This window comes from Podarcis bocagei, assembly GCF_964188305.1.
Source record: "Podarcis bocagei genome assembly, chromosome: 15".
Classification (NCBI taxonomy): domain Eukaryota; kingdom Metazoa; phylum Chordata; class Lepidosauria; order Squamata; family Lacertidae; genus Podarcis; species Podarcis bocagei.
The window spans coordinates 1834692-1848403 of NC_138141.1; the positions used below are offsets into that span (position 1 = coordinate 1834692).

General features: G+C 45.9%; 1 protein-coding gene across 3 annotated transcripts in view; it reads left to right on the plus strand.

Annotated features, from left to right (window-relative positions):
- The window catches only part of BMP1 (bone morphogenetic protein 1), a 178805-nt gene that overhangs the window by 154378 nt on the left and 10715 nt on the right, over nucleotides 1-13712 (plus strand). For 2 of the 3 annotated variants that reach the window (XM_081171377.1, XM_081171378.1), the window contains exon 16: nucleotides 11939-12064. In XM_081171377.1, coding sequence (XP_081027503.1) covers nucleotides 11939-12064 — 126 coding nt within the window. Of the gene's footprint in view, nucleotides 1-10677; nucleotides 11103-11938; nucleotides 12065-13712 lie in introns of those variants that run through there. The other variant, XM_081171379.1, reaches the window with a different exon arrangement.

Below are 13712 nucleotides of genomic sequence, written 5' to 3' on the forward strand. Positions count from 1 at the left end.
CCATAACTGGAGCACCCCTGCCAAATGACCCACCTAACTCATGGAGGTGACTGGATGAGGGGGGGGGGAGTGTGGAGGTTGGAGTGCTCTTTCCTGTGTGCATATTCCATGTGTGTATAATACCTGAAGAGGGTTATAATTGCCAGCACACCTGTAGTTTCCTTCACACTTGGGGCAGACCTAAAGAAGACTTGCCACCAAGAGCAGGCTGGGCTCATGTTCTCCTGCATCCTGCAGCTGCTCTCGTTCGGCCTCATTGAGGCTTCTTGTGCTAGTCTTTCTATAATTGTTACATGCAGAGGAGAGGCCACCACTGTGGTCAGGCTCTTTCCTTTCTTAATTGCTCCTCATTCATACCAAGTGTAATCGGGCACCCACACGATCCCGGCCTGTGTCATCTCACATCAAACTGCTGGGACCATCCATTCCAGTCCCCATTGACATGAATGGAAGTTCAGCCGAATTTGCTTTGCAGGAAACTCCCTTTGTGGTGCTGATGGGGGATTTTCTGCTGGTGAAAATAGCAGGTTCAGAGGAAGAATTTTCTTCAGGTCCACAACAGGGGAGGAAGCAGTTAAACTCCCCCTCCATGCCTGCTCTTAGCCCCTTAATTTATCAGCCCCCTCCCATGTGCCCAATGCAAATTGAATTTGTAAAATACAGCGCCTTGGACAACAAAGATGCATTTAACATCACATGTAGTTTGGCTTTTGAAAAGCCCATCCAGATGTTCTCTCATGTGTGTGAAAATGTGTTTTTTGTCTTGGCCTGAACACAATTAGCCTTAGCCTCAATCCTATGGATGGCCCATTGACATCATATGTTGCTACAAAGACTGAGCTAATGTGTATTAAATAACACCACTTGCTGCCTTTATCTGTGAAAGCCCTTGCAAAGTGGTTAAATCACAGTATAAAGCAGGAAAAGAGCAGAGTTGCGGGGGGGGGGGAGGAGAAGTTATGGGAATACATTGTAATTCCCAGGGCTGATACTGCCAAGTGCAGCCCTTTTTAAAGTCCCCTTAACTCAGATACTGCCTTTTATGCTGGTATTTAATAAAAATTCTCTTGAAACAGATGTAGCCTCCAAAATGGAATTTGGTTAAAAAAGCCCTAATTTTCTCACGATACTTGTACCACTGCTGAATTTATGTCCCTGTCTATATTTTTGCTCATCTTTATACAGTCTGCAACTAGCAAGGACGTTTAGCATATTCTGCTTCTCAAACAAAATGCATTTGTCAGGTACAGAAACTAAGCCATTTGCAGGACTTTATGACTGACAAACTCTGGCACAGTGTTTTGAGGAAAACATTGCCTTGAAAAGGAACTAGTGGTGAGGGAGAGATTTATTGGTGATAGTTGCTTTGTTGTCAGTCTGCAGCTTCTGACAGCTATTCTTCAAATATGTTTTCTTATTTGGAGTGAAGTGCTTCTTACTAAATTGCATTGTTTTTGCTAAAATTGACTTCTGGCTATCTGATGTGCACTTAATTACATCAGATTAAAGAGGCATCGGTTTCCCTTTCTAAGCATTTATCGTGAGCCATCCTTGTTAGCTATCTGAGTTGCTGGTTAATGGGAGATGCAAGCAGTAGCTACAGTTGTGCTCAGGTGAGCTTTTTAAAATTCCCATAGATTCCATAGGGGCAATCTGATTCTAGGGATGTGACTATAACTAGATGCATGATGCCAGTCTATGTAAAATGGGAACAGTCAGATGTGAGTTCAGTATCCTTATCCTGAACAGAGTGACTTTGAGATAAGTCTGACAGGACCATATTCAGTGCTCATTCTGCTCAGAGCAGACCCATTGCCATTAATTAATCTAAGTTAGTCATGTCCATTAACTTCCATGGGTCTGTGCTGAGCAGGGCTAGCACTGAATACAACCCAGTGCAACTGCCTTCCTATGAAGTATGTGTGAGAGAAGTGCAGCCAGCAAGAAGCTTTGCCAGATGCAGATGGTCGGCTGCCCTGACCTTACAGAAGCTGGTGTTGTTCTACCTGATTTTACATACTTCTTAAATATGCACGCTGGGGGAAGAGCTGGTTGTCTGCTGCAACTGCAGTCAAGGCCAAGCCTCTCTCGATCACAGCTTTGTCATGGTTTGTGGCCAAGCCCTTCTTCGGTCCCCTCAGGAGCATTCTAGCACCATTTCTCACTGGAAACCCAGTTGGCTTCCCTTGCTGCGCACGTCCCACAAAGCCAGGAACTGCTTGGACGTCTTAGGGCTCATCCCTGCTTCCACTTCTCCAATGCTGAGAAAGCTCAGGTCCAAGCAGTTTTCCCTTCACCTTCCCTTTCCCAGAGAAAAGCTGCTCTTTAGCTCTAAATCTGAGCAGAAATCATTCCTGAGGAAACCTGAGCTGCCGTTTGCTCCATCTGGGTGTAGAAAAGTGAAGAAGTGTAGAAAAGCCCTTAATCTGCCACATCCATCGGGTTCCATCTGGTGCCTTCTCCAGCTTGTACTCTCCTGATCCCTAGAAGGCACAAATTCCACAATGGGAAGCCCTGACCTAAATGCTGCTCTTCATTTCAGCCTTGACTTGGAGCCAAATCCAAAGTTGGCCATTTCTTGAATGACAGACAGAGCTTTCCATTTTCACATTGAGCCAACTTGCCTTCTTTAAGGCACTGCATCCTCTAGCATTGCTCTTTTCGATTTTTAACACTCACCAGGCGTATGAACTCTGCAAGTTCACTGCTTTTCCTGCCTGTACTATGCTGTCTGTGTGCTCCGCACACGGTGCTCTGCTTGACCTTTTACCAACTCCACTCTCAGCTATGACACACTCTGACCACATCCCAAGGCAACGTGGCTTTTGCTCTGTTTGATGGCAGCTTCTCTGTTTCTCCACTTGCTTTGACAAACCCTGATATAGGATAGACAGTGGGGAGCCAACACCCCTTTTTCTGGACTAGTTAGGCATTGTTGTCAATCCATCCTGAAGATTGTTTGCCTTTTTGCAGGAATGATCTGTCTGATGTATGTAGCATATAAGATGGGGCAATACCCCCCCCAAACACACAGAGATTCTAGAGGAGAATGTAGAATGTAGCCAGACCACTGCTGGCTCAGAGAAGGCAGAGGATGTTGGGAAACCATTACCTGCTTATGTTGTCTTGTGTTCCATGTTGTCTTGTTACTTTCATGTCAGTGCGACAAAATAATCTCTGGTTTCTGAGCAACTTTTATCTTGACACTTTCAAAAGCAGGCCGCCCCAGCTGGCCTAATCAGCAAAAGCTTCAGCAATGTCACAGGAAAGAGATGGCAGGGAAACAAAAGCCGCATAAACTCTCAACGGCTTATTAAAGGCCTCTATGTATGCAGATGGAGCAATGCACTCTCCCCCCTCCCCCCCCCCCGCCATGGGAGACGACCTGTTTTGCATGCAGGAAGTCCCGGGTTCAGTTCTGGAGTCTTTGGCCAACAAGGTCTCAGCCAGCAGGGCTATGAGAGATTTCTGCCCAAGGCTTTGGAACGATGCTCCCAGTCAGGGCTCAAAGGAAGCTCGCTGGCTATCAGGCCTCTCCACATCACCTGATGAGCATCAAGCAGAGCCCTTAGGTGGGATCAAAGTCTAGGCAATAACTTCGTCAGTTTAAATTATCTTATTAAATTATCATTGTTTAATTCCTGGATAAACCTTTGAGGATATCTGCAGCTTTTGTTCTTCTGTGAAACCCTTGAGGGTGGTTGATCCTGAAGGGTTTGCTTTTGCATCATTATGCCAGTACATAGGGACCTGGTTATTTGCTGCAAAGGATTTGGTTCTGGGGAGCAATTCCTTTGAAGACTGTTCTTGTCTCTATAACAGAAGTTGGATGCATGAGTATTCCTTAAGTCATGTCTGAAGTAAGATGGGCTTCACCATGTGCATGTATGGGCTATTCCCTAAATCTGGGTAGAGCCACACAAACATTTACCAAGTGGTAATTTAGCACAGAGTGTATGTAACCATTTGGTTTCTTTGTACCTCCCAAATGATAGAAGGAAGTTTACCAAATGTCAGGTGTGGTAAAAAAAAATTGTCCCATTCCAACTCTCCGTCTATAAAAGTCAGGTGAAAGCCAATGAAAGGTTTGTGCTTCCTTCTTCCCTCTCCTGGATTCCGGTCCCTATCAGTGCACCCTGTTTGCCACCCCAGCTTAGAAATACCCCCCCCCCCCGTTCTGGGCAAGGCATTCTACAGCCTCCACGTATGGCATCTGATGAGCCCAGCTTCTAAAGAAGATGGCTTGGCCACTTTGTTTGCGAAGGTGCTCTCTTGCTCTTAGCTGGGGAACATTCAACTAGATAAAAAATCATTTGAGTTGGTTTTGGGGTATGGTATGTTTGAATTACTTTTTTAAAAACAAAAGCAAGGCATGTTTCACCCAGCAATCAAGAAGCCATGAACCATCCCAGAATAAAACCCAGCCAACAAGACTTCAGAGGCAGCAGGGTGAGTACCTTGTTATCTTCCTCTTCCTTATGGTTCAAGGGAACTCACCTGAGCAGAGGCCTTATTGACTGTTTGTATATAGGAACATTTGACACTGTTAAGATGAACGTTTTTAGCCTTCTTAATCTGTGTACTATCATGTCCCTAACAGGCCTTGCAAATGAAACACAAATGAATGTTGGAGGTATTTGTTACTGACTCAAGATCTGCTGGTAAAGGAATGTGCAAGCTTCCAAGTAGCACTGAATTCTAAAGCAAAAATCACAACGATAAAGTAGTCCTGGGAAACCTTTGCCCACCAGGCCTGTGCCATCATGCCATAGCCCCTGCAATCTGCCTTCAAAGTGATCCCAGTCAGAACAATCTGGCCATGCAGATTGTCTAGAGAAAGCAAAACTGGTTACAAATACAGATTTTATCCCGTTCTCATCAGATTGTGTGTCACAGTACTGCCAGCTCATCACCAGAACATCAGCGAACATTATTAACTATTGTTAAGTTGTGGCTTTTGTTTTCTGCCAAGGAGCTCAAAGCAATGTTTTGCTTTACAACAACCCTGGGAAGTAGCCTGAACTGAGAAGTGGCAATGTTCAGTGCAGCGGGGATATCTCAGAGTTCATCTGGAACCTTGTCGAACATAAATCTTGGATTACCAGGTCCCTGCTGGGCAGTGTGCTTAGAGCATATCTGTATCCCCACTACTCGGTTCCCACAGACATTCAGTCATTTATTTCATTTCACTTTAAATTTGTATACCGCCTTACTCTGTTACTATTCACAAGGCAGTTTACAAGCTGAAGAAACAACAAAATAGACAGCAATGTTCACACACCTAATAACAATCTGACCCAATGCAAAAAAGTCACAATAGCTTTAAAATAAACAACATATAAAATAAAGCAATATTCATTAATATTGGGGCAAAGCATTAATCCATTAAAATGTAGTAGTAAACAGTATAATTAAATATCAGCAAATAAGAATTAAACAGTTTACACTTCTCCGTTACAATAAAGAATTACTAAACAATAATCAATAAAAAATAATGTCAAGTCACAATGCATAAAATACCACAAAACATACAACACCATGTAAGAGGATCAAATTGAGAAACAAGGACACACAACTGAATTATTTTTTAAAGAAATATCCCTGAGCTCCTCTTCTCTCTCCCTAGCGGCTTCTGCTGTCCTCCAGTCGTGGTCTGGGAGGGGCTCCTCAGGCGGGGGGGGGGGCAAAGCAGTTGGGAAAAGCCATTGCTTGATGGACAGCAATCTCCACAAGCTGCACCCCATTCATGCTGCCATTTGCAGACTCCAGTGAGGCAGAAAATGGGCAGCGAGGGAAAGGTGTGCAAAGCCCCTTCAATGGGCATCCTTGTCTTCCGAGCATTGCTCTGGATGTGCATTATGCCACCACATCAGGAGGGCAAGTTGAAGTGTTGTTAGAGCTGAGAAATGCCTTTTGAAGATAACAAAAGCCATCAGTGAACATCAGCCTTTTCCTGCCTCACAAGTTCTGTGTAGCTCGAAAGCTTGCAAAGTTAAACCCAAAAGGTATCAGTCTAATATAAAATATAATAGTCATCCTTATTTTTTATTCTTATTCTTATTATCACTTACTATGTTGGGTGAGCTCTTCAACAGTTCTCTGCATGAAGGAAGAGATTCCTTTAAACCTATGATTTGAAAACCACCAGCGCTGCACAGCGTGTTCCTCTGCTAGGTGCTGTCCGGATCCCTGGGCTCCTGTGGCTTGCAGCTTTGACTTTCATAGCACACAACTGGGGCACGCACAGGTGGTGCAAGGGGAACAGTCAGCATTTTCTGGTTTTGCTTTTTTAGAAAGAAAAGGAAGAGGGAGAGGGAGAGGTGAGAGGCACGAGGGAGCAAGAAGACAACAACTCTTTTTATATGCAATACTTCTGTTGGGGTTGGCCATTGTTCAGGCAGAAGACAAAGCAGAGGAGAGGCATATGCAAGGCAGCTGAGCATTCTGGGTAATGTAGGTTTATAGTCACATGACAAAAAAAAAAAAAGATTGAATCAAGAACTAGTTAAAGCCACTTGTGTGAAACTGTCAGGAAAGAAGGAGAGGAGACAGAGTGACAATAATAGATTAAATGCAGCTCCATCTCTCACTTTGGGATAAAAGAGGGATCTTTAAGCAGAAAGGTAAATGCCAGCAGCAGAAACTACGTGGAAAATCAATAACACTCAAAACCTGCTACAGTTTTAGCTGTTGTTTTTCATTTTGCAGTTTTTGTCTTTGCCTTTATTTATTTATTTATTTGCTTGCTTGCTTGCTTGCTTGTAATAACCATAAAGAAAATTACACAAAATCACGTTCATATATCGTATAAGTACATCAGTATACATATTTAAATATATAGGCAGCTTTTTAACATTAGCTCAGAACCATCATTTAAGCTCAACAAACCCCAGACATTGGTTAGCTTTGATTTCATGTTAAAATATACATTTTAAGATTCTCTTGGTTTTTATCTCTTCCAACTATGTATAAGGGTTTCATCTTTTCAGCATGCCTTGCGCCAGGGTGCCCACTTGCTCCCCACATTGGAGGGGTGCATCATGTGACACCTGCTCGCACGCCGGGGGGAGAATGGGGAGTGCAGAGCTGGGTTCCACGCTGGGCCTTCTTCTCCCCGCGGCAAGTGCCAGGAGGGGGCAAGGATGCATGGAGGGCAGCTGGCGGTGGTGAGGGGTGACAGTCCCCCTTCATATTGGTGGGGCTGGGCCCCCTGCCTCAAATTATTGAGGGGACTGAAGCCCATGCACCCCCTAGACCTGGCACCCCTGCCTTGCGCTATATTTTATCTATAATTGTTAGCCACCTTGACAACAAATATTTATGCTGAATGTGCAGAAAATGTAAATAGGGAAGTACATTTTTTTCTTGCTTCTACAAAGACCAAAGATGCAAGACTTGCAAAGCTATAAACCAATTCCTGCCCTTCTGTCTCTTCTCACACAGGTCACAGTAGCACACCTTCAGGTGCCCAGCAGCAGGATGAAACCTCCGTTGGATTCCTTTTCCAAAACTGTCTCAAGCCCCATTATTTGTCACTTGTCCTAGTGATGTAGCTCAAACAACCTAGAGTAACTGAAGAATAGCTCCCTAAAAGCCATTTTAATGTTCTCCTCAAGCTCTCTAGGACCCTGGCGTGGCAAAACCTTGTAGGGAATGCAGGGGAAAAAACTACTTGGTGTTTCAGCTCCTCTAGCAAATACACATTTGTGTGCATGCCCTTCTTGTGGGGAAAATTACCCTTCTCCGCACAGTGGGTTGTGTCTGGAGCTGAATAAAGTGTAGGCAGCAGAAAGACCACTGAGTCCACTTGAGGAATTGTAGAATCCTAGAACAGTAGTGTCAGAAGGACCCTGAGGACCATCTAACCCAAGGCCTGGTTAGCATGAGAATGAATCCCTCTGCCTTAGAGCACATACCTCAGCAAGAGGACAAGATCACCAGAGTGATGGCAGACGGTAAGAAAGCAATCCTAGGGTGCTTCTGCCAGCCAAGGAATACATGGGCAGCTGGAAGTGCTGCAGGTACCTGGTGCTTCTCTGATGATTCAAAATGAAGTCTTGTGGTGTGTGGTGTAGTGGTTAAGAGCGGTAGACTCGTAATCTGGGGAACCGGGTTCGCTTTCCCACTCCTCCACCTGCAGCTGCTGGGTGACCTTGGGCTAGTCACACTTCTCTGAAGTCTCTCAGCCCCACTCACCTCACAGAGTGTTTGTTGTGGGGGAGGAAGGGAAAGGAGATTGTTAGCCGCTTTGAGACTCCTTCGGGTAGTGATAAAGCGGTATGGGGAACTCCCTGATCCTGAATGGGGCAACTGTGCCCCTGAAGGACCAGGTACGCAGCCTGGGAGTCATTTTGGACTCACAGCTGTCCATGGAGGCACAGGTCAATTCTGTGTCCAGAATTGGTACGCAGGCTGAAACCATCCCTGCCTGGAGACTGTGTCGCCAGAGTGGTGCATGCTCTAGTTATCTCCCGCTTGGACTACTGAAATGCGCTCTATGTGGGGCTACCTTTGAAGGTGACCCAGAAACTGTGTACAACTAATCCAGAATGCGGCAGCTAGACTGGTGACTGGGAGTGGCAGCCGAGACCATATTACACCAGTCCTTAAAGACCTACATTGGCTCCCAGTACGTTTCTGAGCACAATTCAAAGTGTTGGTGCTGACCTTTAAAGCCCTAAACGGCCTCGGTCCTGTATACCTGAAGGAGCATCTTCACCCCCATCATTCAGCCTGGACATTGAGGTCTAGCACCGAGGGCTTTCTGGCGGTTCCCTCATTGCGAGAGGTGAGGTTACAGGGAACCAGGCAGAGGGCCTTCTCAGTAGTGGCGCCCGCCCTGTGGAACGCCCTTCTAGCAGATGTCAAAGAAATAAACAACTATCCGACTTTTAGAAGACATCTGAAGGCAGCCCTGTTTAGGGAAGTTTTTAATGTTTGAGGTTTTATTCTGTTTTCAATGTTCTGTTGAAAGCCGCCCAGAGTGGCTGGGGAAACCTAGCCAGATGGGTGGGGTATAAATAATAAAATTATTATTATTTAGGCACATGTAAAACAGTGATATTTGTCAACAGGTATCCAAACAGCCCTTAGAGTCAGAGGCCGTTAAATGTTAGCATAATGCAGCTCTGCTTAAATTTTTGTTTGCTGTATCTGTTTTGGTAGAGCTTTTGTGTTTGTGATTCAGAAATGCTCGCAACCTCAGGCTTAGGCTTGTGTACTTTAGTGCTCTGGGATCTGTGTGCACAGTTTAAGGTTTAAAGGTACGCAAGTGCCACCTTGTGCTCTTTACTATACCAGAGGTTCCAACACTGCCAGGTCAGTGTCATTTCAAGTTAGACATCTCCATGGATGGCCTTCTGGTGTAAGAAGTTGCAGAGTTCCAGTAGACCCTATTCCAAATCAGAAACAGGTAAAGGAGCAATTAGGCTGCATCAACTCTTTTCCTGGGATGTGTCCTGAGGAAAGCTGGTGCAGTTGGAGCCCAGAGGGAGTAATCACTTCCAGCTTTCCTAGTGAGGAAGCAAATTTCTCTTTAAAGAGGAACATTAGGTCTTCTGGCCTCTCCCCACCTGCCAAAGACGCAGCAGCAGAACTGCCCAAGAAAAGAAAGGAATTATATATATATCTCTTTCTCTGAGAAAAACGAGAGGATGGTGTGAATGTGTATACACCTGAGATGCATTGGATCAGAGGACCAGGCAAAAAAAGTGGGAAGGGACAGAACACGACAACTAAGTGGACAGTATTGGTGTGAGCGGCAGAATTGTCCCAGCCCTCTGCCTGCTTGAGACCAAAGGTTGCCTGAAAGCAGAGAGAGAAAGGGAGGCAGTTGCAACTGGCTTGCTTAATTTGCTTGCCATGCCAGAGTTCTAGCAGCACATCTGTAGCCAACATTTTGGCTTTTAAGTTTTTGCTCTTTTTTTGTTTTAGTTCTAAGCAGGGTAGAGAAGCCAAATCAAGTGGGGGAGAGGTATTTTTAACCCTTCCCACAGCACTCTTTTCATAACCCAAATTCAAACTGCTGTTTGCCCCAAAGGGAAAAAACGTGCAGGTACATTACGTTTCTCCTTTATGGAGCATCAGCAATCCTCCTCTGGCTTGCACCTTCCTGAGCCTCCTGCCAATGCTGCTTCCTGCAATCTGGCAGTGAGCCATTTTGGGGGGCTTTGATTTTGGGCCCTGGAAATCTCAGTTCTCTTTGTGCTGTTAGATTACGATGCCACAGTTCGGCATAGCCAGAATTTCTGCTGATTTAACAGGGTAGGGTCTTAATCATCTTCCAAGGATGTTTCTTGAGCTGTGGGTAGCATCCTTCCCAGGTCTCCACCTTGTCTCTACTGCAAACAGGTACACCAAAGTTGTATTGATAGCCATCACTTGAAGCTCGGCTGAAGGTCCTGGAACTGTGCTTTAGGTTGAATCAGCTTATTAGACCCCTCTGCCTTCAGCCAGACTGCAGTGCCTCTTCTTGATGCAGTCTCTCTCTTTCCTGTAGCTGTGTCCCTCTCTGTATCTTAGCTGCTTCTTAATTTGGCTGTTTGTGGTATGCACTGTAAGAGTATGGCCTCTCACTGCATGCCCCTCCAACTGATTATTTAAAAGTAACATTATTTTCCCCCACCTCAGCCCATTCCCTTGTACTTCCTCTCATCTTTTCTCCCTCTCTCATTTCAGAAAAGAACCAGCTACCGAAAATGCGTCCTCCAGGCTTGAAATTTCGCCTGAAGAAGCGCACACAAGCCCCATACTGAACTTGGCTGCCCTTCCATTTGTTTCTCAGGAACTCCACAGCACCTCCAAAGGATGGGTCCATCAGTATTCCTCATGTTCCCCAAGACAGGGAGAACCCCCCTCCTTTGTTCTACCCTAAGCTTGGAGGTTTTGCCATCAAGAAAACAGCCCTAGTCGTTGCCCCAACAGAACTCCCCAAATCCTTTCTTGACTGAACTGATTGCTGGTGCTTTTAACATTCACTGTTGTTTTTCGATTTCTCTGGTTTGTCATTGACCAGCTGACCTTGTTTTTGCCTTTTTATTGTGTCTGTGACATTTTCCATTGATAAGTAAAGAGGGGCACCATGTCCTGGTCTCTTTCCTGCATCTCCTTGTTGTCCATGTGTCTGTTTTTCTTCTTGCTCATCTGTTCAGTAAGCAGGTAATGGTTATGCCCATTTGTTATGTGCTGTGTAGCATCATCTGTACATAGAGGGCAGTCTTGGCTAGGATTATGGGCTCTGGCACCATCCATTTTACTGTTCACATACTGTGGAATCCTGATTTGTGCTGCTGAGAGACTTAATCGGGGCTGTCCTGCCAATCTGGGTGCTGCTGAGCATCAGAGTAGCTTGGTGCTTTGGTAGTTTCTTTCTGCATTCTGAGAATGTGCAGGGGAGGTGCTGGAGTCGAACGGCCCCATCAGAAGAACAGTGACTAACCTAGCCTAACATAAACCAAGGAAGAGGCAAGCAGTGGCATGAAAAGTCCAGTTTATTCAGTCAGCAGACTCAAGTGGAAAAGCTTTTGTTGGACTATGGACAACTATAGGCAGTTCCTGAAGGCCCCTCTCTGCACATTTCTCTGGGAGAAGGCGGGACAAAACTGCTCTTGACATGCTGCTTCATTGGGAGGGGGCACTTCCATTACTTGAGGACTGCTACCGCCCAGGAATAGCTCTACTGTTTTATTCTGTTGATTGCATAAACTGGCCCAAAGTGTCATTGTGTTTTGTTCTCCCTTGTTCAGGGAGGACTCAAATCATGTGGTAAACCATAGAATTTATGAAGGACTTAATCTTGCTGAAATCATGCCATGGGCTCACTGACACTGGAAGTTGCCAGTTTTCAAATTAATTCAGCTGATCTAGATGCCACTTTGTCTACAATAACTGTGTTGGTCAGTAGGGGGCAGCTGCTAAGCAAGTGACGCTTCTTTCCTAGACAAAGATGAATGCTCGAAGGATAATGGTGGATGCCAGCACGAGTGCCTGAACACTTTTGGCAGCTACGAGTGCCAGTGCCGCAGCGGCTTTGTGCTGCACGACAACAAGCATGACTGCAAAGAAGGTGCGTTACATGGTTTTCTTGGTGAAAAGGGTCCCCCTTGTGGATCTCCCAGTGCCAGTGCCAAAATCCTTGTCTGAAAATCCATAGGCATTAAAGATTGGTTGGGTCCAGCGATGCAAGATAGATGCCCTCCACCTGTGTAATACGTGCCAGCTATTGACCACTTTCTTAACATGTTTTGCATACAGAGGACCCCAGTTTCAATCCCTGGTCCCATCCCCAGGAAGAGGGAGCAGGGGATAGGAAAGATCTTTTTCTGCCTAAGAAGCGGGAGAGTTGCTGCCAGTTAAGAATAGGCAAGACTGGGCTAGATGAAGCAAGGGCATAGGGCAGCCCCCTGCGTCCCATGGAACTAGGGGTGTCCATGGGCAAGGGAAGATATGGGGCCAGGGTCAGGTTTTTGTAGTAGTATTTAATGCTGGGGTAGAGAGCCTGTGGCTTTGCAGATGATGTTGGACTACAGGTCCCCTGAACCCTGGTCCTGCTGGCTGATGCTGATGGGAGTGGGAGCAGGAACAACATCTGGAATGTCACAGGTTCCCCATCCTTGCTTTGAATGTTGGGGTGGGGAACTTGTAGCCTGCACACGTCAAGAGGCCCTAGAGCATAGGTCACAATTTCCCCCTGTGAGGCACCCATGTGTCCCACCTCTGATGTCATATGTGATATCAGATGTGGGGCAGGTGAAAATGTGGCTGCTGTGGAACAATTTGAAGCCTTAAAAGTGCCTCTTCTCAGGGCCAGTTTACTTATTGGTGCTGGCAGCAAGCCTGCCCCAATTAGCTGCACAAGGGAGTTCCACTTCAGGAACTTGGTAGCACAGCACATCCCAGCGGATTTCATGTAGGCAGCCAACAGCTGATGGGCACCTACAGCAAGCTGGCTGGGATCTGCATTGGCAGCAAGCCCAAGAATCCGCAGTGCAAATGCTCCTCCTTTGTAGGTGCAACTCCAGCTGTGTCCGCCAAGAAGTATTTTTTGTTTTGCCATTGTGACATTGGGTGATTGGCAGGAGGGAGTCTGCATCCACCCATCAAAATGGCCTGCAGAGGGTTAGGGAGGTCAATATTTGGCCCGTGGGTTGGATCCTGTTCTCCTACCCTGCTTTAATGCAATGTACTGTTACACACATCCCAGATCCCAGGCTTGATTGTTTCACTGCTTTCTGAAGAACTAGTCTGGCAAATGTACTGTGCTTGCTCTCACTTGAAAGTTATTGGGGGCACTAGAATTTGTGTGGTTCAGCAGAGAAGGTGCCAGACTTGATTTGGAAGATCAAGAATCAGATCTGTTTTGTGCTGTGGATTCACAGGGGTGGGTAGGCCACTGTCCCTTCGGTGTGGTTCATCATGCTGTGCTCTTTATGGAAGAAACTGCCCCTGAACTGTCATCTCAAGGGGGGAAACTCCATGGATATCAATACTGGATTGTTTGGTGGTTTCTGGTGCTCTGGCAGTAGCATTAATGCAAACGTGTGTTTTTTAACTATTTGCTACTTTGGAGGAGCTTGGTGGGGTAGCATAGTGGCTGCAGGCTGGACTGGCTCATCAAGTGTGTTCTTCCAGGACAACAGTTGCACTTTCTCCTCAAGAAACCTAGAGGGTGGGCAACAGAGGATCCATCTGCTGTTACAACCTTGGTGGCATCT